Source organism: Brachyhypopomus gauderio, chromosome 18 (assembly GCF_052324685.1).
Source record: "Brachyhypopomus gauderio isolate BG-103 chromosome 18, BGAUD_0.2, whole genome shotgun sequence".
Taxonomy (NCBI): Eukaryota; Metazoa; Chordata; class Actinopteri; order Gymnotiformes; family Hypopomidae; genus Brachyhypopomus; species Brachyhypopomus gauderio.
This window is the reverse complement of record NC_135228.1, coordinates 3,247,708-3,272,423: the sequence shown is the minus strand read 5'-3', so window position 1 is coordinate 3,272,423 and position 24,716 is coordinate 3,247,708. Positions and strand designations below refer to the sequence as shown.

The following is a 24,716-nucleotide window of genomic DNA, read 5'->3' as shown; positions in this document are numbered from 1 at the left end:
TTGCTTATTAAGTCAATATGATAATTAAAATATATACATATAATCTCCCGACCCCCCCCCAAAAAAAAAACAAAAAAAAACTCACGTAGGTCACCCTTTTCAACTTCAAAACGGCGAATTTCGCCGAAAGGTGACAGATTTTCATGCCTGAGTGGAGAAAGATGCCAAGGCCATACAGAGATTGTGTGCCTGAGACGCAGAGGACCCTCAGGAAATGAGTTTTAGAGATTCGACACATTTTAGAGCTTTAATTCAGTGTGTGTGTGTGTGTGTGTGTGTGTGTGTCTGAGACGTTGATGCCTCTCTCAGGAAAGGGAGCGCACGGACAATCGCTTACCGCCTTAGACTGCATGGTGACTCTTCAAGAAAACGTTTCCCCTCTCTCTCTTTAAATGCTCGCGCGCTAGACTCGCCCCGGATTGGCCTGTTGAGAATGCCTCCTCATTGGTTCATCAGAGTTTATTAATTGTTTTGAAGTAGGCGCCACTTTGAAGTTATTCCGAATAAGCATATTTGTGTGCGCATGCGCTGTGACTACAGTTTTGTGTGTGTGCGCGCTGTTCTGTGGGACTAGGGGTGTGTGTGTGTGTGTGTGTGAGACTAGGGGTGTGTGTGTGTGCGCTGTTCTGCGTGAACAGAGGTGTGTGTGTGTGACTAGGGTGTGTGTGTGTGTGTGCAGATAACGGTTTCCCTACAGAGCCAGTCAAGGTCACGTGCGAGCGCATCAGTATGTGTGCGTGTCTGAGATCCCTGTCTTTAGCTGTTCTGTGTGTGCATGTATGTATGTGCGCGTGTTTGTGTGTCGCAGGTGGCTAGGGTTATACAGCTCCGGAGAGTCAACATCAAAGAAGATCAAAATAAAGTTTTAATTAACCTTATCAAAAAACAAAATATCAAAGCAATGCGTTACACTTTGATCATCTTGACATTGATTGATGTGATGACGTCACACGGTGGGGTGGGGTGGGGTGGGGGGTGAGGGGGGCGGAGTCAACTAGAGGTCAACCTGTCACTTTGATGGATGACACCCTATACCAATATATGCTGTCAAATAAATGCTCTTCGTAACACTATCCTGAAAGCCCTTTTTTACACTTGTAATGCAACTAGAATAAGGGCTGAAAAGCTAAAATGAATGTTAATGCTATTAAACTTATGGGGCAGGGCATAGTTGTATATTTGGGATGGTTATTTCAGGAAAGTGATACTTGAGTTTTCGCTTTGATTCTTGAATCCTGTATGTATGAGCAACTGTACTATTCTTTACATTTGTGTTTTTTGTCAGATAAAGTGTTAATCACTTAATTTGGTAAAAGGAACCATGCAGTGAGATTGGCATGGGGAGGAGTTCAGCAGCGCTTAATTTTATATTTATATAAATATTTTTTTTCCCACTGGTATTATTTCTACGTCTTTTAAAATTTAAAACTGCAGTACAATACAATTGCAGTACAGTTGGTCATATGGTATGGATCAAGACAGTTCTTATTTTAAATGAGTAATGGACAGTCAATATACATATGTAAATCTCTGTTACAGCAAGCTCACAGCAAGACTGTGTCCAGGAACGTGGGTGCTGGTGAAAAACAAGGTTTTAATAAACATCTTTTTTTCTGTATTCTTAAAAACACATTACAGTATGCTGTTTTGTTCATTATATCCTTCTTTGTTTGTTTGTTTTGTTTGTTTAAGAATGTTCCCCAACAGTTGAAAGGCTCAGTGGACTGTGGAATCTTCATGTTAATGGTAAGGAACAGAAAATTAATTGTGCTGTTTTCCGTGATTTATTCATGAATATCTAAAAATGGTTTATTGAGGAATTCAGTGGGATTAGGAACTTGCATGTGCATTGATACTATGAAGTTAAAATGAATATGATAAAATATTTTCTATTCTTAAGAAATAAATTTTTTTTCAGTATGCACTTTATGTGGTCATGGGAAAAACATTCGACTTCACGGCTGTAAGGAATCATTTAGCATTCTATTTTTTTCCATTGTTGCCATTATTTGTAGCATTACAGTATATACAAACTGTTTGGGTATTTTACATTTTTAGAATGACATGCCAACAATCCGAAAGTGGTGGTGTCTCATTCTTATTCAACATTTTGCAGTAAAAAGGTAATGCCTTCTTATAAAATATTTGTTATGGTGGTTGATGTCTAAAATGCAATTGAGTTTGACATAAGTTCATTGGTGTGAGCATTTTTATTTTTTAAATCAGGATTGATGAAGTAACCACCCCAGAGGGTTTACAAGTTCAGGAGATGCAGGTGGGTAACAAGCTCTTATTACTACACAATGCAAACATTTACTGTAGTATTTATTGCATCTTATCTTATGCAGCATCAACTCCTGATGGATGCTCAGAAAGCAGTATAGTGGATTCAGGACAACAGACACCTTCTCAAGGGAAGTGTCCAGGAGCCAGATGTCCTTCATTATGAGCTCGCCGACCCTCAGAAGGCCCTTAGGTAGGGTGACCAAACGTCCGTATTTCCCGGGACATGTCCGTATTTCACGTCCCGTCCTGGGCGTCCCGGGATATTTTATAAAACTGTGGAAATGGTCCTGGTTTTTAAATTCCGTAAATCGGGCCATTAATTCTACAGGCACTAGGACCCTGAGCACGTCGCTGTATGACACGGAATCCCTGAGCCTCATCAGTTGAGCCTCATCATACTCAACTGGCGGAGAACCAACAACTTACGTTCGCCCCCCCACCCCCCCCCCCCACCCCCCCACCCCCCACCCCCCACCCCCCACCCCCCACCCAGCGTCCTGGTTTTCCCAAACAAAAATATGGTCACCCTACCTTAGGGCTTTGACAGAAGCCAATGACACAGAAATGCTAGTGCTAGGAAAAGAGTCATTTCTGTTCATTTTTGAATTTCAAGATGACATGGAAATGTTTATTGATGAATGTGTGAAATGCAAACTTAAAGAATAAAATAAATGAAAATGTAATCACATGCTTTTTTGTACTACTTATTCAAAGCCACACTTTTTTTTTCTTTAAATTGAAGATAATTATAGTGTACATAGGTATGCAAATGGTTTATTAATTATTGTTCCATTCAAGCCAGTTGAAATATCTAATAATGTTTTGTTTGCATAATATTCTTATATTGCATGGACAATTAATATTCTAAAATGCAAATATAAATCTAGGGAACATGACAATTATTCTGCCAGTGCTTTTGGGAAAGTAGTATAAATGGATGTCAGCTTCAGGTTGAACACTTGGATTTGTCATTGGTCTCATTGTATATTACTAGTATGTCAGTGTCATTACAGTGGCAATGCCTGTTTAAACAAGGTAAATCTATACTATTGTTATACTAGATAAAATAGTCAACATGTACAGACTGGTTAGTCCTAATTACCTGTGTACTAATAGTACAAAATTACAGATTCACTATGATTAAATAAATAATGGAGGGTTTGGGGGATCAATTAAAACGGGTGAAGTTCTCTTCCAGTTCAAATTACTGTGGCGATAAACCCCAAGTATCATATCTGCATGCAAATAAAGATATACGAGTAAAATAAATCACTCGTAACACTCTGGAAACATTAAGCCATTTTTGCTGATTTTAATACAAAATATACCTGAAATTCAGTAGTAGAAATCCATACAACTTCTATTTAAATACAAAATGTGGTGTACATTATTCTTTAAAACTTGTCAAAGTTTATAGATTTGGCGAAAACAAGTGAGAATCAATGGGCATATTTAACAAATAAGCTCTTTATACAATGGATTATTACAATATACAAGCCGCTGAGCCTACGGCACGCTTTGGAACTGCTGGTCTAGAACTGCGGTTGGCTGTCATTAGCTACATTCCGAGCCACTAGGTGGCGCATGTCTAAAACTACTGCAGGTCTAAAACTGCAGGTCTCCAGTAATGCTCTCTGACAACCGGTTCCATTTCTGAGCAGCGTAGTAGCTAAACGCCGCCTCTCCATGTTTAGTTTTTACCTTAGGCTGCACTAACTGACCAGTTCCTAATGATCTGAGAGTTCTGCTCGGCTCATATTGTTGGAGCACATCCAATAAATATACTGGTCCTGCACCATTAAGACATTTATAAACCAGTAATAGTACCTTAAAGTCTATCCTGTAACATACGGGTATCCAGTGTAAGGATTTAAGGATGGGAGTGATGTGCTCCCTTCTTTTACTCCTAGTGAGAACTCTGGCAGCTGCATTTTGAATCAGCTGACGCTGTTTAATTGTCTTTTTTGGGAGTCCAGTTAGGAGCCCATTACAGTAATCAATCCTACTAGAAACAAAGGCGTGGATGAGTTTCTCCAGGTCTGCTTTAGCCATACAATCTCTGATTTTGTTGATGTTTTTGAGCTGATAGAAAGCTGATTTGGTGACAGCTTTGACATGACTGCTAAAGGTGAGATCAGAGTCCGTTAGTACACCAAGGTTACGTACTAGTTCTTTAGATTTTAGGCCTCTCAAATCTAGATAGGCAGCTAGTCTGTGTCTTTCATTGCTGTTCCCAAACAAAATAATCTCCGTTTTATCTTTATTTAACTGCAGAAAGTTGTGTTTCATCCACTTGTTTATGTGCTCAAGGCATTTACACAGTGAGTCTAGGGGACCGTAGTCGTTTGGGCAGAGAGCCATGTAGATCTGAGTGTCATCTGCATAGCTGTGGTAAGATATCCCATAAGTATGCATGATTTCACCCAAAGGAATCATATATAAATTAAATAAGAGTGGCCCAAGAATTGAATCCTGGGGTACACCACAGGTCACCGGCACAGTCTCAGAAACATTACCCTCCATTTCCACAAAGAAGTTCCTTCCTTTAAGGTATGAACTGAACCATTTTAGGACAGTTCCTGAGAGTCCAACCCAGTTTTCAAGTCTATTTATGAGAATTTTGTGGTCAATGGTGTCAAAGGCAGCGCTGAGATCGAGCAGTAGAAGAACAGACATGTTTCCTGAGTCTGTATTTAGCCGAATGTCATTGATAACCCTAATGAGTGTAGTCTCAGTACTATGATTAGGTCTGAAGCCAGACTGAAATTGGTCTAGACAGCTATTTGTTGACAGAAAGTGCATAATTTGCTTGAAGTCAATTTTTTCTATTATTTTTCCAATGAACGGTAGATTAGAAATTGGTCTATAATTATTCATCTAGCTTGTATCTAGGGTTTTCTTTTTCAAGAGAGGCTTCACAACTGCAGTTTTTAATGCACTCGGAAATACACCTGACATGAGTGAGGAATTTACTATTTGAAGAATGTTCACAGATATCGCAGGAAAGACATTCTTTAAAAACTTGGTTGGTAATGTATCAAGGCTGCAAGTGGATGATTGTAACGTATTGAACAGGCAGAGAGGGATCCAAATGCGGAAGAACACCGCTTTTATTGAAATGAGACGCTGGTACAAACACAGGCAGGTGAATCACGAGTACTAGGATCAGTAGTAACAGCGTTTTCTTGGCGTGGTCAGGACGGTCCAGGTTCATACCGGGGGATCAGAAGTCAGGAGGTACAGAGGGAGCAGGCAGGAGACAAGGTCGGGGACGTAATCGAGGGTCAGAACACAGGAGAGCAGACAGGATATAGAAAGGCTTGGTACGCGGCATGAGTCGGCAATACTTCGCGATGGAGACGTGCTGGTGAAGTGTTTAAGTAAGGCTGAAAGGAGCGTGGTAATGAGGGGCAGGTGAGACTGATTAAGGAGGATCAGGTGGCATTCCTGACAATGATTTGAGATGACTCACTGTATCAATTAAACCTTCTTCATTAATAGTACTGAATTGGGACATGTTGAACATTTTGCGTGGTTTTGGAGAGAAAATCGGCTCGTTGGTGGACAAAGGCGTACAGATGGCTTGTCTGATATTGTGGATTTTAGTATTAAAAAATTTTGAAACTCATGACATCTCTCAATTGAAACTAGCTCAGGGGCCATATATGTAGGTGGGTTTGTTAGTCTGTCAACCATAGTGAAAAGCACTTTGCTATTGTTAACATTATTGTTAATAATGCTAGAGAAGAAGGATTGTCTAGCTTTACACATTATTATATTGTAATCACGCAGCCTATCTTTGAAAATCTCTTTATGTACGTGAAGGTTAGTTTTACGCCATCTGCGCTCAGCCTTTCTGCATTCCCTTTTTTGGTGCTGAACTGAAGGATCATTTCTCCATGGAGCTTTCTGCTTACATTGCATGGTTTTAACTCTAACTGGTGCAATCTGATCCAAGATACTGGCAGTTTTTGAGTTGAAACTATCCAGCAGAGTATCAACAGAGCCTGATAGTTGGCAAGGTGCAGAGCACACTTTGGTAACAAAAAGTGCAGCAGTTCTGTCATTTATCTGTCTTTTCTTTAACCTAACCTGCCTGGCATTGCTATTGGATTGAAATCCACATTTCAAAAAATACACAGTAGTGATCAGACAATGCAACATCCTTAACACAGGCTGAAATGTTAAGACCCTTTGAGATAACCACATCCAAAGTGTGACCATGGCAGTGCGTGCTTCCAGTCACATGCTGAGAAAGTTCAAAAGATTCAAGTACATCATAGAATTCTTTGGCATAACTATCATTGGGATTATCAATATGAATGTTAAAATCACCAGCAATGACAAAATGATCAAATCCAGTAGAAATAAAAGATAACATATCTGTGAAATCATCAATAAAATTAGCATTGTACCTAGGAGGCATGTAGACAGTGACTAGTAATATTCTTTGTACCCCTTTTAAAATTGCACTCAAATATTCAAAATATGTGAAATCACCAAGTGACAACTGCTTGCATTGGAAAGTGTCATTAAACAACATTGCTACACCTCCACCTTTCTTGCCATTGCGAGAAACATTTAAAAAGTTAGTTTGGTGGAGCCGACTCAGTTAGCACAATATCAGCACTATATGAATTTAACCATGTCTCTGTTAAAAGCATGAAATCAAGCCCATAAGATGTAGTTAAATCGTTAATTAAATAAGACTTATTTGTAATATATCTGATATTTAGTAGAGCTAACTTAATAACCTGTGCATTTTGTTTCAAAGACTGTGGGATACTTCTAACATACTGTAGGTTGGATGTATTCACAGTATCTGACCTGAACTGACCTACAGGAAAAAACAATCACAATGGCATTTTATTAATATATTTTTTTGAAATAATTATTCTAGTTACTGTTTAACATTCATCAGTTGGTGAAGAAAATGGTGCAAAGATAGCTGGCAGCAGATATCATGCTATCTTTCACCAAGTTATATAGTAAATTAAATGATCAAGATGATAAGTGAGGAATATTTTATCAATTTCTCAATTTTATCATAGTTCAGAGATGATGTAGCTTAATGTAAAGCATTTAAAGTGAAACCACGAATTATTTTGAAAAGAAATTATAAATGTTTTAATGAACAGGCTTTTCTGCATGACATCCATCAAAGTGATTTAAATAGAGTGTGTTATATGGATGATGTAGATCTGGCATGGGATTATTTCAGAAACACATTTCTATCTATAATTGACAAGCATGCACCTCTACGAAGATATAGGGTGAAGGGTAGGGATAACCCATGGTTTAACGAAACACTTGCAGGAGCCATTAGAGAAAGAAATGAGGCTTGGGTTAAAGCTAAACGGTTTAATGATGATAAACACTGGTTAATCTACAGGGCTTTAAGAAATAAATGTACAAGATTAATAAAAAATACAAAAAGTGAGCATTATTTAAACCTAATACAAGAAAATCTAAATGACCCTAAAACATTTTGGAAATTAGTTAAATCTACCTCCGGGGATATGCCACCCCACACCATACCTGAAGCTGTTAAAACAGAACAAGGAGAAGTGAGGGGTAAACAAAATTTAGTAGAGGTTTTTAATAGGCATTTTATTATGGCAGGAATGGTGACACAGGCGACCCTCTCAACCTCTAATGTGGGCAGTGAATCCTCAACTGTCTCTACTAACCTTTTGGATGCTTTTAATTTTTCATACATATCTGCTTATGAGGTACAAAAGGCGCTTTTAAACTTAAACTGTAAAAAGTCTGCTGGGTCAGATCATATTGAGCCATATTTTCTTAAACTAGCTGCAAGATTGATAGCTGACCCCATTTCTGCTATTTTAAATCTTAGTTTGATCAGCGGCTCTATTCCAAATTCCTGGAAATCTGCCCTTGTCCTCCCACTGTTAAAGGGTGGTGACCCTACTAATTTGGACAATTATCGTCCTATCTCCAGACTATCGGTTATGGCTAAATTATTTGAATCACTTATTAATGAACAAATAAAACATTTCTTGGCTAGCCATAGCATTTTAAGTCCTATGCAGTCTGGTTTTAGGCAAGAACACAGTACGATTACTGCGATAACATCAGTGACGAATGATATTATTTCTGCTTTAGACAACAAAAACTCATGTGCTGCTCTTTTTATTGATTTGTCTAAAGCATTCGATACAGTCTGTCACGATCTTTTATTGCAAAGATTGAAAAGTGTAGGTTTTAGCCCCCCTGTCGTTAACTGGTTTTCTAATTATTTGAGTGGTAGATCTCAATGTGTAACCATTGATAACTGCACCTCATCCTCTTTAGAAGTTAAAATGGGTGTGCCCCAAGGATCAATTCTAGGCCCTATTCTGTTTTCTATTTATATAAATAACTTAGGTGTAGGTTTAAGTCCCACAAAAGTACATCTTTATGCTGATGACACAATTTTATACACCATTGCATCATCAGTAGAAGAGGCTGTGATTTGCTTACAGTCTGCTTTTAATCTGGTACAAAATTCCCTTGTAGGGCTTAAGCTGGTTCTAAATACAAAAAAGACTAAATTCATGGTCTTTACACGTTCACACAAACAATGTAATGGGTCTATTTTTACCACTAATGGAACACAGTTAGAAAGGGTTTCCTCTTATAAATATCTAGGAGTATGGCTTGATGGAAAATTTTCTTTTAATACACATATTGAATGCCTCTTAAAAAAACTTAGACCTAAACTAGGATTTTATTTTAGACAAAGAAAATGCTTCCCATACAAAGCAAGAAAAAGGTTAGTAGAGAGCACATTCTTAACAGTTTTAGACTATGGTGATATAATTTATATGCATTCTTCACAATTGCTATTGAAAAAGCTGGATGTTTTATATCACTCTGCTCTGCGTTTTATTACAGGAACAGCAAATAGGACTCATCACTGCTTGCTATATGATATGGTGCAATGGTCCTCTCTCTCTTTTAGAAGAAAGTTTCACTTTCTGACTTTTACTTTGAAAGCATTATTGGGTAACCTGCCACAATATATCTCAACATTGCTTTCTTTACACACTAGTACATACAGTTTACGGTCAACAAATAAGTTATTATTAATTGTACCCTCAATAAGGACTGATTTGGGCAAGACATCCTTCTCATACTATGCGGCATATGCCTGGAATGAACTCCAGAACACATTGCATTTAGAGACACTTCCTCCTGTCAATATTTTTAAAAACCTCTTAAAATCTACTCTTACAGAGCATTGCCATTGCTTTTAAATATGATGTCCATGAGTCTATTTCTCTAAATGTATTGTCAGTTGTGTTTATGAGAATTGTCTTGTTGTAGTTTTCTTTTTCCTTAGTGTATGTTGCATGTTTTAGTTTCATTCATATTTTATTTCTTTATTTGATTTTGTAGTTTGATTTTTGTCTTCAGTCCTCTTGCAGTTCTGTCCTGTGTCTTTGTATTTTATTTTAAATGTTTAACTTGCTGCCTGCCACTCTTGGCCAGGACTCCCTGGAAGAAGAGCCATTGTGGCTCAATGGGATTTTTTTCCTGGTTAAACAAGGGTTAAATAAAATAAAATAAAATAAAAAATGGCTACTACTCACAGTTAGCCCACCCATGTTTGTAACAAACACAAAAGGATATAGGTTAAGCAGCCAAGACAACAGTCTCCTAAAAAACAAAAATCACTCACAAATACTTTTTTTTCTGAGCTAATTACCATACAAATAAGTAACTTGCAATAATAATAAGTTTATTTATATATCTTTCACAAATTCAAGGTCGCTTTACAATGTTAAAAATAATATCTCCATAGTATTTTGTAATACGTGCACGAGCCGCATCTTGTGTATATAAAAAAATCAGCTAACCGCAGCAATAGCCAGCTAGCCATTCAAATGTTCCTTTCCTGTGTAAATTATATGGTGCCTTGTTAGAAGAGAAAAATAACGTTACACGTTGTTCATCGGACAGAGAAAATATAAAAATATGCAGTAAATTCCAGATTACACCAGTAAGCAGAACCACCGTGAAGTGGAAAAAATGTCGGATAACGTTGCTATCAAAGATGGCCGCCGTGCGAGTGTATCTATTAATGTTATTAATATCTCAGCGATACATCACAGACACACGGTTCATACGTTTTTGGAAACTGGAAGCTGTCCCTTTAAATGTTAATTCAAGCTTGAGCAGACTGGCCACAAGATGGCAATACATGACCGAGTTGAAGCATGCCCGTATATATCCCCTTCACGGATGTAGGAGGGCTTTAGACTGCTTTAGATCTGTTTACCTCAGACAAACGGCAGAAATACAAACTTTGACTGCCGCTAGCTAGCCGCTAGCATCATCGCCATGTAGATAAGTAGACGCTAAATGAATGTTATTTTGCAATATTGATCACTATAATAGCGGGCGATCACAGATAGGCTCGCGAATTTCGTGATGGTCCCGTGTAGTTAGTTCGCTAGCTAGCAGCTAGCTAGCATCTGGCTAGCTAGCATCTACTGATGAACCTATGTTGATTTCCTGAGGGGTTTATGAAAAATATAAACGATCGATGACTAAATGAATGCAATATCGATCACTATAATAGCGGGCGATCACAGATAGGCTCGCGAATTTCGTGATGGTGTACTGTAGTCCTGTTTGTAGTTCTATGTAGCATCTAGCTAGCTAGTGTCTACTGATGACCCCCATATTGTAGGCCTGAGGAGAGACTCGTGACCCGACGACCTACGACCTCAGGAAACATATCGCCCTTTGCGGAAGCTTTGGACGCTTTCTGACGCCTGAGGTAAACAAACCGGTTTTGCTCAGTAGTTTACTACTACTACTACTAGCCCTTACTACTACTACATAGCGGTTATGAACCTATGTTGATTTCCTGAAGGGTTTTATGAAAAGTATAACAGATCAAAGGCTAAATGAATGTTATTTTGCAATATTGCTCACTATAATAGCGGACGATCCCAGATCGGCTCGCGATGTGTTACTAGCTGTCTAGCTAGCCTCCTGGCTAGCTAGCTGGCTGGCTATCTAGAAACTGCTTCTGTGCAAAATTCGTAATTTATTCTTTATAAAATTATTTTTACTTATTTTTTATTATTTCGTTTTTGTCTTTTGCCTAGATGTTTGCTTTGTAGATGTGAAAGTATAGTATATAATAATCTAGATGAGTGGATATGGTTTTGGCTAAGCTGATTTAGTCTGTAGTTCGGGAGTTTTCTGTAGTTTGGTGTACACATTTCTGTAGACTACTTTATACTTGTATACTACTATATATATTACGTTTCACTATTTTTGTGAAGCAAACACTTGAGCAAACATATTTCAAGCAATATTATTGATCTCTTTCAGTAAATGTGTAATTTCATATAAAATATGAAAGAATTTTTAAAAATATGCCTCATATTTCCAGGTTTAGGACCATATTATTTATTTAACACTAGCAAGACTGAAATTTCAGGATCTCCAGGACATCACCCCTCCTTCTTGCCAGCAATTAGCCATCCTTTTATTATGCAAATGCGGAGCACTGAGGCAGCAGGTCAAACACTAATATGGCTAAAAGTACGAGGAGTTTCGCAGGCAAACCGCGCAGACCCCCGCTCTTCTTTCCACAGAAAACCAGCTCATCTGTATATGACAGCTTCAAGAAGCAATTCGAAAGTTACAACCCGTGAAACTATCTTTTTTTTATAGCGCGAAGGTAATTATTCCTATGATGAATAGGAATTAATCTTTTGGTTTGAATCTCGCTAAACATTCTAACTGAAATAAATCTTCGCGATAAAGAATAAACATTGTATTTGTAGTAGGCGTACGTGCTGTGCGATTTTCACAAGGCAAACCAGACACTGACTAGCCAATTTTATGTGTTTCATACGCATTGTATGCTTACTTCATCGCACTAAAGAATAAACTACAATAATGTGCTCGTTGTAGGCATACGTGTTGTGCGATTTTCACAAGGCAAACCAGACACTGACTAGCCCATTTTATGTGTTTCAAAAACATTTCATGCTTACTTCTTCGCACTAAAGAATAAACGTTGTATTTGTAGTAGGCATACGTGTTGTGTGATTTTCACAAGGCAAACCAGACAATGACTAGCCCATTTTATATGTGTTTCATACGTATTTTACGCTTCCTTTGAAGCGCCGACCCCGCGCTGAACATTCTAACTGAAATAAATCTTCGCGCTAAAGAATAAACGTTGTACTTGTAGTAGGCGTATGTGCTAGAAGTTATTTGTTTTATACTATCCAAGTATTATCTAAAATTAAGTAAAAATTGAAATCAATCAGTACAAATTATATATATTCTATCCGTATCTAGATATTTAGACAGAATCAAACATTGTATGCATGTTATTTCTGCAATTCGTCCGTTACGAAACAGCACTAATTTACAGGTAGAGAATATATATAATTTGCACTGCTACATAGACAGGAAATGCCACAAAATAATCTCTGAAATATCATAAAAATTATATATATTCTATCTGTATATAGATATTTAGAGAAAGTCAAATATAGGCATTGTAGCCTACATGTTATTTGTTGTTCTGCTTTTATGAAACAGCACTACTTATATAAAAATTCTAGCCATATCAATTTTGTTTTTCCACCTAATTCCAGATAATTACAGAACAATTAAATTAAATTTTAACCCAGAGACTGACTGATTATCCATTCATCTATACATCTATTCATCCATCAGATATAAAGAAATGGAAATGCGCAAGTATCGGTTAGTGATTAGCGGGTATCGATACGCATGTCATTAGCGCCTTTGCATCAGCCGCCGTGAAGGTTCACAATTTACACTTGTTGAAGATGGGTGGGGTGTGGTCTTCTCCAAGCTGGGATAAAAACGGACACACAAACACAGGTGAGTCATTTCATATATTTTTCTTGTTCTGCGAGGAAGACACGGACACTACGATGGCACACAAGAGGATTTACACTCCTTTGCAAGCTTTGGCTCTTCTGAACGCAATGGATGACTATGATTCCGACGGAGGAGAGGAACTTTGTTTTAGTGCTGAAGACTCCGATCTGGCACTTTCAACTTTCTTTCTTTCTTTTATTAAACGGGTCCCCATTAGCTTCTGCCTCAGCAGAAGCTACTCTTCCTGAGGCCCACAAAAACATATTAAACAACACAATCAACAAAAAATAAAAATAAATAAAAATAAAATAAAAATAAAAATAGCCAGCGCTAACCTACATAACAAAGAGGCCAACACCCAGTAATCTAAACAAGACCACCTGGCTGAAAACACCTTCTAGTTATAAACAAAACAAAACAAGAAAATTCACAGTTAAATCAAGGTCACTGAATTAAGAAAACAAGAAATTTTTACCCAAGTAATATTTGATTGTAAATGATAGATTTCCTAAGAATAACTTTGAATCTATTGTACATTTCCAAATCTGTTAATCCTGATGGCAACATATTCCAACAAGAAACAGCTCTATATAAAACAGTATTTTTTAATGCATTTGTTCGTGGCAGAGGTAATATGAAAGAAACAACAGAAGCTCGTCTTGTATTAAAAGTATGTCTGTTTGAAGTGGGTAGCAGCTGTGAATAAATGTAAAAAGGTTTTTGTAGCGTTTTAATTTTATGTAAAAAAAGCAATAGACAGTATGCAGCCCTATCTCTAACCTTCATCCAACACAGTTCCTGATGCATCTGATCAACATTGGTCCTGAAATCACAGCCCAATGCTAATCTTGCAGCTTCTTGCAACTGGCGCAGATACGAGTGGACAATCGGATGACGAAAACCGTAGCCCTCCACGAAAGAAGCGTTCTGTTGCTAAGGATGTCAGTAAGCCTGCAACGAACATAAACGCAAAAGATGGAACCGCTTGGGAAAAGACTGATGTTGTAAGAAGTCTTGGACACGGCAGCACCACTTTTACGTTCAGTGAGACAGCAGGACCTACAGAGCATGCCAAGGTAATGTAAAAAACTCTTTTCGTAGATGTATACAAGAAAAGTACAGAGGTGAATTTTGCCAGCTATATTTCCTCTTTTGTATAGATGAAACTGTAGTGCATGTTGTAGTGTAGTGCATAGGAAAAAACATTGAATTGAATTTGGCCAGCTGTATTTCCTCTTTGTTATATTTTATAAATATATTTATATTATATTTCCTCTTTTTTTTACATATAAGTAATGTTATCACGGATGTACATAGGAAAAAGCATTGAACTGAATTTGGCCAGCTATATTTCCTCTTTGTTATATTTTATAAATATATTTATATTATATTTCCTCTTCTTTTTTTTACATATAAGTAATGTTATCACGGATGGCCAACTATATTACCTCTTTTGTAGATGTAAAGATGAAAAAAAAATTATTTTATATTTCCTATTTTTTTTACATACAAGTGATATGATTTTTATTTTACTTCTACAGCGCAGAATCACAAGCAGGTTGCAGAGCTTTCTGTGTTTGATCGACATAGAGATGCTGAGGACAATCACACACTGCACGGTCCATGAAGCCCACAGAGCGGATCAGAGCTGGAACCTGTCTGTCAGCGAGTTGATGGCTTTCATCGCAGTGCTTTTTCTGCGGGCAATACTCTGCCCGGTTGGAGCGGTGGCCGATTGTTGGTCTAAGAAATACGCTGTGCCTGCAATCAAGGACACGATGTCGCGTGACCGCTACAAAGAAATCATGCGGTACTTGCGCTTCGATGACAAGGACACCCGTGCGGAACGTGTAAAGAGCGACAGATTTGCTGCAATCTCGGACATCTGGCAATGTTTTGTACGTAACTGCACTCTGTGTTACACGCCAGGACAACACATCACCGTTGATGAGCAGCTCTTTCCAACCAAGGTCCGCTGTCCTTTCCTGCAATACATCGCTACAAAACCTGACAAGTTTGGCATAAAGTTTTGGATTGCTGCTGATTTGAAGACCAAGTATATGTGCAATGCTCTTCCATATTTGGGAAAGTCTGCATTCTCAGCACAATGCACAAACAAGTCACGATCTCCGAAGGCCGCAAAAGGAAACCAAACACGATCACGGACTACAACAGCATGAAGGTATGCGTATATGATGATAAATAATGTCACATTATTGAATTTTTATGTCATATATGTCAGACAAAATGATTATAATGTTTGTAATGTAACATAACCTTTTTATGTTTCTTCTTTGCAGTGCGGTGTGGATATCATGGACCAGAAGGTGCGTGGGTATACGGTCCGCGCAGGAACACGCAGGTGGCCTGTTGCAGTGTTCTACAACATGCTGGACTTGGCAGCGATGAATGCACATGTTTTGTATACGACATGCAAGAGGTCCACGGAGAGCAGAAGAGACTTTTTACATGCTCTTGCTGAGGAACTTCGGCGTCGATTCTTACAGGAAAAGACAATGGCGAAAAAGCAACGACCTCCACCTGCTCCTGGAAAGACGACGCAGTGCCAGGTGCAGATACACTGCAACAGGAATCACAGCTCGGAGCGGTGTGCTGTGTGCGCCAAGTACACCTGTCGAAAATGTAGAAAGGATGGGCCATGGATATGTAGCAACTGTTAGCTTGCGGGATGCTCAAAGCGCACTTGGCTGTATTTCAAATGAGATTTCTATTTTTCTAATAAAAATATTGTTGTTCTGCATCACACATTTGTTTTACCCTGTCATTGCTAAGGCAAGAATATCTTTATTGTTGTTATTACTGGGTGGGGTGTGTGTGTGTGTGTGTGTGTATAAAACTTTTACAACGGTTCTATTACCGGCATTATTTCTGTAAATCGCGTATATACTCAAACTCTAACACAATGTGCAAGTATGTTACATTACAAAAAATATAGGTACACAGATTGACTGGTATCTTACAAGTTTGTAGTGTATTCAAAATGTATATATGTTTACTCTGCAGCACGATTCTGTGAATTTGCCATCACACTACACGTACCGCCAACGCATTGTTTATTCTTTAGTGTAAGCATAAAAAACATATGAAACACATACAAAATCACATAACACGTATGCTTACTACAAATGGATTGTTTATTCTTCTTGAAGCTGTGATATACAGATGAACTGGCCAGGCTGAATTTCCTTGGAAATGGAGCGGTGGTCGGCGCTTGAAACTCATAAAATGGGCTAGTCAGTGTCTGGTTTGCCTTGTGAAAATCGCACAACACGTATGCCTACTACATGCACATTATTGTAGTTTATTCTTTAGTGCGATGAAGTAAGCATAAAATGCGAATGAAACATATAAAACTGGCTAGTCTGTGTCTGGTGTGCTTTGAGAAAATTGCACAGCACGTATGCCTAATACAAAAACAACGCGAGGATTTATTTCACTTAGAATGTTTAGCGCGATTCAAACCAAAGGATTCATTCCTATTCAGCATATGAATAATTATCTTCGCGCTATAAAGAAATATAGATTGTAACGTTTGAATTGCTTCTTGAAGCTGTGATATACAGATGAACTGCCCAGGCTGAATTTCCTTGGAAAGGAGAGCGGTGGTCGGCGCTTGACACTCATAAAATGGGCTAGTCATTGTCTGGTTTGCCTTGTGAAAATCGCACAACACGTATGCCTACAACGAGCACATTATTGTAGTTTATTCTTTAGTGCGATGAAGTAAGCATAAAATGCGAATGAAACATATAAAACTGGCTAGTCTGTGTCTGGTTTGCCTTGAGAAAATTGCACAGCACGTACGCCTAATACAAAAACAACGCGAGGATTTATTTCACTTAGAATGTTTAGCGCAATTCAAACCAAAGGATTCATTCCTATTCAGCATATGAATAATTATCTTCGCGCTATAAAGAAAGATAGATTGTAACTTTTGAATTGCTTCTTGGAGCTGTGATATACAGATGCACTGGCCGGGCTGAATTTCCTTGCAAAGGGGAGCGGGGGTCGGCGCTTCAAACACGCACATATCTTTAGCAAGACAAAGGGCACTAATCTCTTCACAGCGGGGAAGTGGGCTACTCGGCGGCTGATTTTCCTTGCGACTTTTTTCGTAGCGTTGGCCTTCCCAGTGTTATGCAATACTCTAAGTCAATGTAACCTCATTAGGAAGAGAGCTGAGATTGTTCTGAACATTTTGATATGAGACATGTGGGTAAAATGCTATAATTAAGTATGTTCTGCTATTTCTATCCCAAGAAGGAGATGCATCTCACGGTGGGGGATGCTGAATTTAGCACAACTCCAGTCTTCCAGGAGTACAGGAACCTAATTCACCCAGCGTTGGTGCATTTCCATTTTTTGTGAAAAGGGCTTATAGTCTACAACAGTAACTACTAGTTTCTTCTCTCTCCCTCTCACTCACTCACTCACTCACTCACTCACTCACTCACTCACTCACATTGAGCTGTTGTTGACACAAGTCAGTATTTCACTCTTGTATTTTCAGTTTACAGTGTGGATCTTCCAGAAGATCGTCCAAGCTCCACACCAGAATTTCCTGGTTTACTGCGTTCCAAAATCAGCTCTCTCAGGTGTGATGAGGGGTTTGACCTCAGAACTGAACACAGAGCAGCACAGCCTTCTTCTGTAATACTGCAGTTAGACAGACTGCAATAGAGAGGCATTTTAAATGTACTTGCACACAGAAAAGTGCAAAAGTTCAATAATGCTATAACATTTCGGAGAAATCTGAAGAATGTAATTCTTCAATATGTAATTCTTTCATTCCTTGTGTGTGTGTGTGTGTGTGTGTGTGTGTGTGTGTGTGTGTGTGTGTTTGTGCGCGCGCACTAACTAGAGTAACTCACTCTAGTTTCTCCAGTGTACAGTGTGGATCCTCCAGTAGAGCAGAGAGCTGCTTCACTCCCGAGTCTCCTGGTTTATTGTAATTCAGGTTCAGCTCTCTCAGGTGTGATGAGGGGTTTGACCTCAGAGCTGAACACAGAGCAGCACAGCCTTCCTCTCCAATACTGCAGTCAGACAGACTGTAGAGAGATGGAGAAAAAACACATTTACAGCTACAGTAAGTACACACATATACAAGCATTCCCATACACATACAGACAGAAATTAAGCTGCACTCTTCACTAAACACCCCAAACATATGTAATATAGTGCGTGTTAGTGAGAGATGCAGTTAGAATGAAATAACAAGTGTGTGTGTGTGTGTGTTTGATAAAGGGGGGATATTTACTGTCTAAAGAGTCAGTAACTCACTGTAGTTTCTCCAGTTTACAGTTTGGATCCTCCAGTAGAGCAGAGAGCTGCTTCACTCCTGAGTCTCCTGGTTTATTCTGGTTCAGATTCAGCTCTTTCAGGTGTGATGAGGGGTTTGACCTCAGAGCTGAAGCCAGAGCAGCACAGCCTTCCTCTGTAATACTGCCATCAGACAGCCTGTAGAGAGGAGAAAAACTCTTACCTTTACAGTTCAACACACACTCACACATGTGTAGCGTGAAGAACACAGAAGATTTTTCATTCTCTTGGTCGGAGGGTCTACCGTCACAATCACAGGAAGCGCATCCCTTCATAAAGTTTGAAAATAACCTTTTTGGGTCATTTAATGTTCGTGCAGCATGAAGTGAGAATTGCTAAGAAAGGCTTTCTTTCTGCCCCTCTGCTGGGGACCCAAAGTTCATGACCCCAGGACTGAGGAAACCCTTCTTGTCAGATTCATGAAGACCTAGTCTGAGGAATTGTCACATCCAGCTCCACCCTCCTTCCCAGTCGTCGGTCCCGCCTTGTTTCCCCATTTCCTGGTTTCCCTTCTGTCTGTCATGCCCCTGTCCTCAATGTTTCCACCTGCGTCTCGTTTCTCTTCCCTGTTTGATTTAATAAGGTATATTGATACTTGTGTTTGCGTCACACCCGCAACCCTTGATTCGTTACAGGAATTATGGCTTCCACCAAGACCGAGGAGACCATTTATGGCTTTGGTGTTTACTTAATGCATCCCTAACCAGAAAGCATCACCTTTGGAATTTGCAAACAGACCTATACCCAAGAATGCCAGAATTGACCATGATTTTTATAATTCTATATTCTGGGATAGGTACTGGATTCTAACCCCTGTTAGAGGAAGCAGCTCTTCAAGACCATTACAAAGACACAAAACTTGGAATTATTCAAATAAAGAAAAATGATAAACGGTAGCTAAAGAATATAGGATTACTGATGATCAATGAGCTAGCAGTATTCTACACTTTCAGTACTAGACAATTCTACACTTTGCTATCAGGACTGATATTTGAACATAAAGATTAAATCCTGTCTCATTATTATTGAAATGATTATGTGAACTGTGTATTCCATATTAACGCATATACAGTGGTGTGAAAAAGTGTTTGCCCCCTTCTTGATTTCCTGATTTTTTCCATGTTTGTCACACTTAAATGTTTCGGAACATCAAACCAATTTAGATATTAGTCAAAGACAACACAGGTAAACACAAAATGCTATTTTAAACACTAGTTCCCCGACAGCTGCGGAAAATTTCGCAAGGCTTAGTAAAGTCCATGTAGCCCACTCCCCTGCTGAGAAGGGATTAACGCCCATTGTTTTGGTAATGATCTGGAATGCAGCGGAAGCGGCTCAACCCCCATGCGACACAACCTCACGGTAAACTCAAAGTTACAAGCAGACTGTATATGTTACCGATCCTACAACAAACAGCAGAAAATTTGTAGACTCGTGTTTCAAAAGTTACAATTCAAGCGCACGTAGCAGCAGACGTAGAGACGACTGTTTCTCTAATGAGTCCCGCCAAACAATAAAAATAAATAAATAAAATAGTTTGAATCTTGCTCTTTGTATATTTCCTTTACTATATTATACTATATAATATTTGTAGTAATCGAACACTTTCTGTCTCCGTGTAATTAGCTAAGAAATTATATGGCACGATTAGCTTGATGCTAATGTTGTATGGGAAATCCCATTGACTTGCTAGCGGAAATTAGCATTATGATGCCTTTGCTAATTTGCTTTCTAAAACATCAAGGACACCTTACTTTCTCATGTAGGAGCATCGAAGCACTTGAATCTTGCTCTTTGTACATCTATCTATCTATCTATCTATCTATCTATCTATCTATCTATCTATCTATATTTGTGTTAGAAGCATTTGATAGAAGCATTTGTGTTTCTGCTTGTTTGTGATCTGCTTGTTTGACTTTCTGGGTGCAGAGACTTTCTGGGTGAGGCTGCTGCCTCAGTCTTGCTCTGTGAATTAACATAATAAAGGGTGATGTTTGGCTTTGCTAATTGCTGGCAAGAAGGAGAAGAAGGAGGGGTGATGTCCTGAGAATCCTGAAATCTCAGGACCTCTAGTGTTAAATGAAGGTGTTTATTATTAAGGGAGAAAAAAATACAAACCGACATGGCCCTGTGTGAAAAAGTGTTTGCCCCTTTGTTAAAACATACCATCACTGTGGTTTTTGACACCTGAGTACACTGTCTCTAGCCACACCCAGGTCTGATTATTGCCACATCTGTTCTCAAATTAAATCGGACCTGCCTGACAAAGTGAAGTCCACCAAAAGATTCTTAAAAGCTACACATCATGCCGAGATCCAAAGAAATTCAGGAACAATTGAGAAAGAAGGTAATTGAGATCTATCAGTCTGGAAAGGGTTATAAAACCATTTCCAAAGCTTTGGGAATCCAGTGAACCACAGTGAGAGCCATTGTTCACAAATGGCGAAGACATGGAACAGTGGTGAACCTTCCCAGGAGTGGCCAGCCGCCCAAAATTACCACAAGAGTGCAGCGACAACTCATCCAAGAGGTCACAAAAGACCCCACAACAACATCCAAAGGACTGCAGGCATCACTTGCCTCAGATAAGGTCAGTGTTCATGTCTCCACCATCAGAAAGAGACTGGGCAAAAATAGCCTACATGGCAGCGTTCCTAGATGAAAACCACTGCTGAGTAGGGGTGTGTTTAAAAAATCAATCTTTCGATTCAAATCGATCTTCATTTGAATGATTCGATATCGATTTATGAAACCTCAGATCGATGTTTAGAATTAGCCAATTTTCCCCGCATATGCGTACCGTTTTAACGTCTCGCGTTTTATCTCGCGAGATCATCCTTTTTTTCTCGAGCACCGCCACTTGGCTGGGGTGATCAGTTAAGCATGGCTGCAGCAAAAGTAAAAAAATGTAGGTCTGATCCACATCTATGATTCAATGAGCTACTAGTTCGCTGTGGCGCCAACCACTGGCGAGCGATCGATCGCGATATAATACTTAATTTGTGTCCATTTTACACTGCCACCCCCTCCAGGTTCAAATCTCACTCCAAGCGATCTTGAAAAGTTGGCAACCCTGTAGATGTATGGTTACATTTTGGATTCAGAAACCATGATGGTAGGGAAGAGTTGGATAAAAGCACAGCCGTGTGTAAACTGTGCAACATGGAGGTGAAATACTGTGGGAATACCACAAATCTGAGAAATCATTTAACGCGACACCATCCTGATATTCAAAAAACGCCAGAACCCAAACAAACTCCACTACAGAAGGCATTTGCAATTAAACTATCTACAAGTTCTCCCCGTGCCAAAAAAAAATAACCGAAGTGCTTGAATTCCACCTTTTAAAGGTGTATGAACCCTGCAAACATGTCTTTGTTCATTGCGCTGAAGCGCGGCTCGCGCGGAGTTACAGAATTCGAGAGGTGCACGCGATTACGTCGTTTTCGGCGCGCGGACCCTCACGCCGGTCGCGACGCGTCAAGATTAGTATAAAGCTGTAAAGTTTTCTCAACAGTTGGCAATATTGTTACTGCAAAATGGAGCTGTCTCACTCCTCAACAGTTGGCAATATTGTTACTGCACAAAGGAGCTGTCTCACTCCTCAACATGTTGATCAATATTGTTACTGCACAAAGGAGCTGTCTCACTCCAACATGTTGATCAATATTGTTACTGCACAAAAGGAGCTGTCTCACTCCTCAACATGTTGATCAATATTGTTACTGCAAAAAGGAGCTGTCTCACTCCAACATTTTGATCAATATTGTTACTGCACAAAGGAGCTGTCTCACTCCTCAACATGTTGATCAATATTGTTACTGCACAAAGGAGCTGTCTCACTCCTCAACATGTTGATCAGCTGCTTTTCTTGCAGAAAAATTTGACAATCTCCAAGATGTCAGAAAGCAGTCATGAATAAATATTAGTTTTTGGACCTTAATGTTTACAATATTCAGAAGTATGTTCATAAATGTTTTTGTTACATGTAAACTTAATTTGCACTTTAAAAGGCTGTTCAAAACCGCTTTCAATGCCTTTTCTGGTAAAGGAGCTATGTGGAAGAGTGTGCATTAATTGATATTAAACAAAGAATGTAACTGTTGTTCACAGTATAAACACTAATATCTTAATACATTTTAATAAAGTTTGAGTGTTCCTTGTATCATTACAACATTTCACATTCAAACTACACTTTTTATTGTAACTGAAATGTCCCTACAAGAATCGATATTGAATCGAATCGAATCGAAAATCGAATTGAATCGGGACCTTGTGAATCGAAATCGAATCGAAATGGGAAATCAGAGGCGATACCCACCCCTACTGCTGAGTAAAAAGAACATTAGAGCTTGTTGTAACGAACCAACCAGGCAGACAAGGATCCAAATGCGGAATATAGTTGTTTTTATTTGAGATGTGAATACAGAGCACTCGAATGGGCGAATAACTCCACTGAGCGTGTGTGGTGTATGGGTGTTGTAGTCAAGGTCAGGACGGTCCAGGGTCACGCCGGGTACACAGAAGGCAGAAAGTACACTGAGACTAGGCAGGGAACGAGGTCTGGAAGGAGAGCACAGGTCAGTACACAGGAGGGCAATCACAGAGATAGAACATTTGGTATGTGGCATGGCAACAATACTTCGCAACCCAGAAGTGAGAGGGGGAAGCTTAAGTAGTTGTGAAGTAGGTGAGGTAACGAGCAGCTGGTGTACAGAATTTTTCCGGGAGGTCACGTGCTGTTCCTAACAGTAACCCCCCTCCGACGAGCGGCACCAGCCACAACCAAACAATAAGACAGGGGGCGGCCACAGCAACGGGGAGCAGGGAAGTTTGGATGGGTAGCATGGAAGTTCGCGATAAGCGTGGGATCCAATACGTCCCGCGCGGGGACCCAAGCGCTCTCTTCCGGTCCATAACCCTCCCACTCTATGAGGTACTGAAGCCCACCTCGGTGCCGACGGGACTCTAGGATGTCTTGGATGAGGTATGTGGGGCGCCTGTCGAGCTCCAATGGTTCAGGTGACTTGGCAAGCGACGGGGTAGCGGTCATGGGGCTGTAAAACACTGGCTTAAGCAGAGAGACATGAAAGACAGGATGAATGTGATACTGAGGGGGCAGCTGCAATTCATACGAGACGGCGTTTATCCGACGCAAGACCTTGAAGGGCCTGACATATTTAGGGCTAAGCTTCTTGCAGTTTTTAGTCACGCGTTGACAACCACACTCTCTGACCTAGGTGGTAGACTAAAGTGGGTAACTGACGACTATCAGAGTGAAGTCTCCGAGTGTGTAGTGCACACCGCAGTCGTCCAGCAGCGGAATGTCCGATGAACTATTGTCCCAGGGAAAGAAGGCCAGTTAATACCCATATATGCATTGGAAGGGGGTCATTTTGGTGGAGGAATGCATTAGTGAATTTCGGGCATATTCCGCTCAGAGTAAGTATTTACTCCAGTCAGCCTGAGAAACACAATATTGTCTCAGTAACCTCCCTATTTCCTGATTGACCCGTTCCACCTCACCGTTCGACTGAGGGTGGTAGCCAGAGGTAGCACTAACTGCGACTCCAAGCAATTTGCAGAATTGTTTTCACAGCTGTGAAGTGAATTGGACACCTTGATCTGACACAATATCCTCAGGCAACCTGAAGACCCGGAAACAAAAACGAAAGAAAAAATGGCTTGGGCAGTTTCCATGGCAGTAGGTAATTTTGGGAAAAGGATCAAGCAACACATCTTAGAAAACCTATCGACTACCACTAAGATAACAGTATTACCTTCGGACCTCGGCAGGTCAGTGATGAAGTCCATTGTGATGTGTGTCCAGGGCCGGCGAGGAATAGAGAGCTGTAGGAGTTTCCCCACAGGGAGAGTTTTAGGGGTGCAACGCTACAAGCTAATATGTAATCCCGAATGTCTTCCTTCAGAGATGCCCACCAATAAAGCCGTGATAGTAGATGTACCGTGCATGTAATCCCTGGGTGACCTGTACCTGCAGTATCGTGAGCTAGTTGTAAGAGACGTCCTCTCAACGACACTGGGATGTACTGTTTCCCTGCCGGACAGTCGTCAGGACTCGGGTCAGTGCATAGTGCTTCATCTATTTCGCCTTGTAGGTTCCAATGAACAGCGGCGAGGAAACAGGTGCGTGGCAATATCTGGTTTCTTGTCTGCGGGGTCTTTATCATGAAAGCAAGAGA

At 39.7% G+C, this 24,716-nt stretch overlaps 1 protein-coding gene across 5 annotated transcripts in view; it reads right to left on the bottom strand.

Annotated features, from left to right (window-relative positions):
• LOC143481739 (NACHT, LRR and PYD domains-containing protein 12-like) overlaps nucleotides 1–24,716 on the bottom strand; it is a 92,006-nt gene that overhangs the window by 29,198 nt on the left and 38,092 nt on the right. For 2 of the 5 annotated variants that reach the window (XM_076979858.1, XM_076979862.1), the window contains exons 12-13: nucleotides 18,475–18,651; nucleotides 18,066–18,242 (exon numbers count right to left, since the gene is read on the bottom strand). In XM_076979858.1, the coding sequence (XP_076835973.1) occupies nucleotides 18,066–18,242; nucleotides 18,475–18,651 (354 nt within the window). Of the gene's footprint in view, nucleotides 1–7,632; nucleotides 9,826–16,230; nucleotides 17,866–18,065; nucleotides 18,243–18,474; nucleotides 18,652–24,716 lie in introns of those variants that run through there. The other 3 variants (XM_076979861.1, XM_076979860.1, XM_076979859.1) reach the window with 3 other exon arrangements.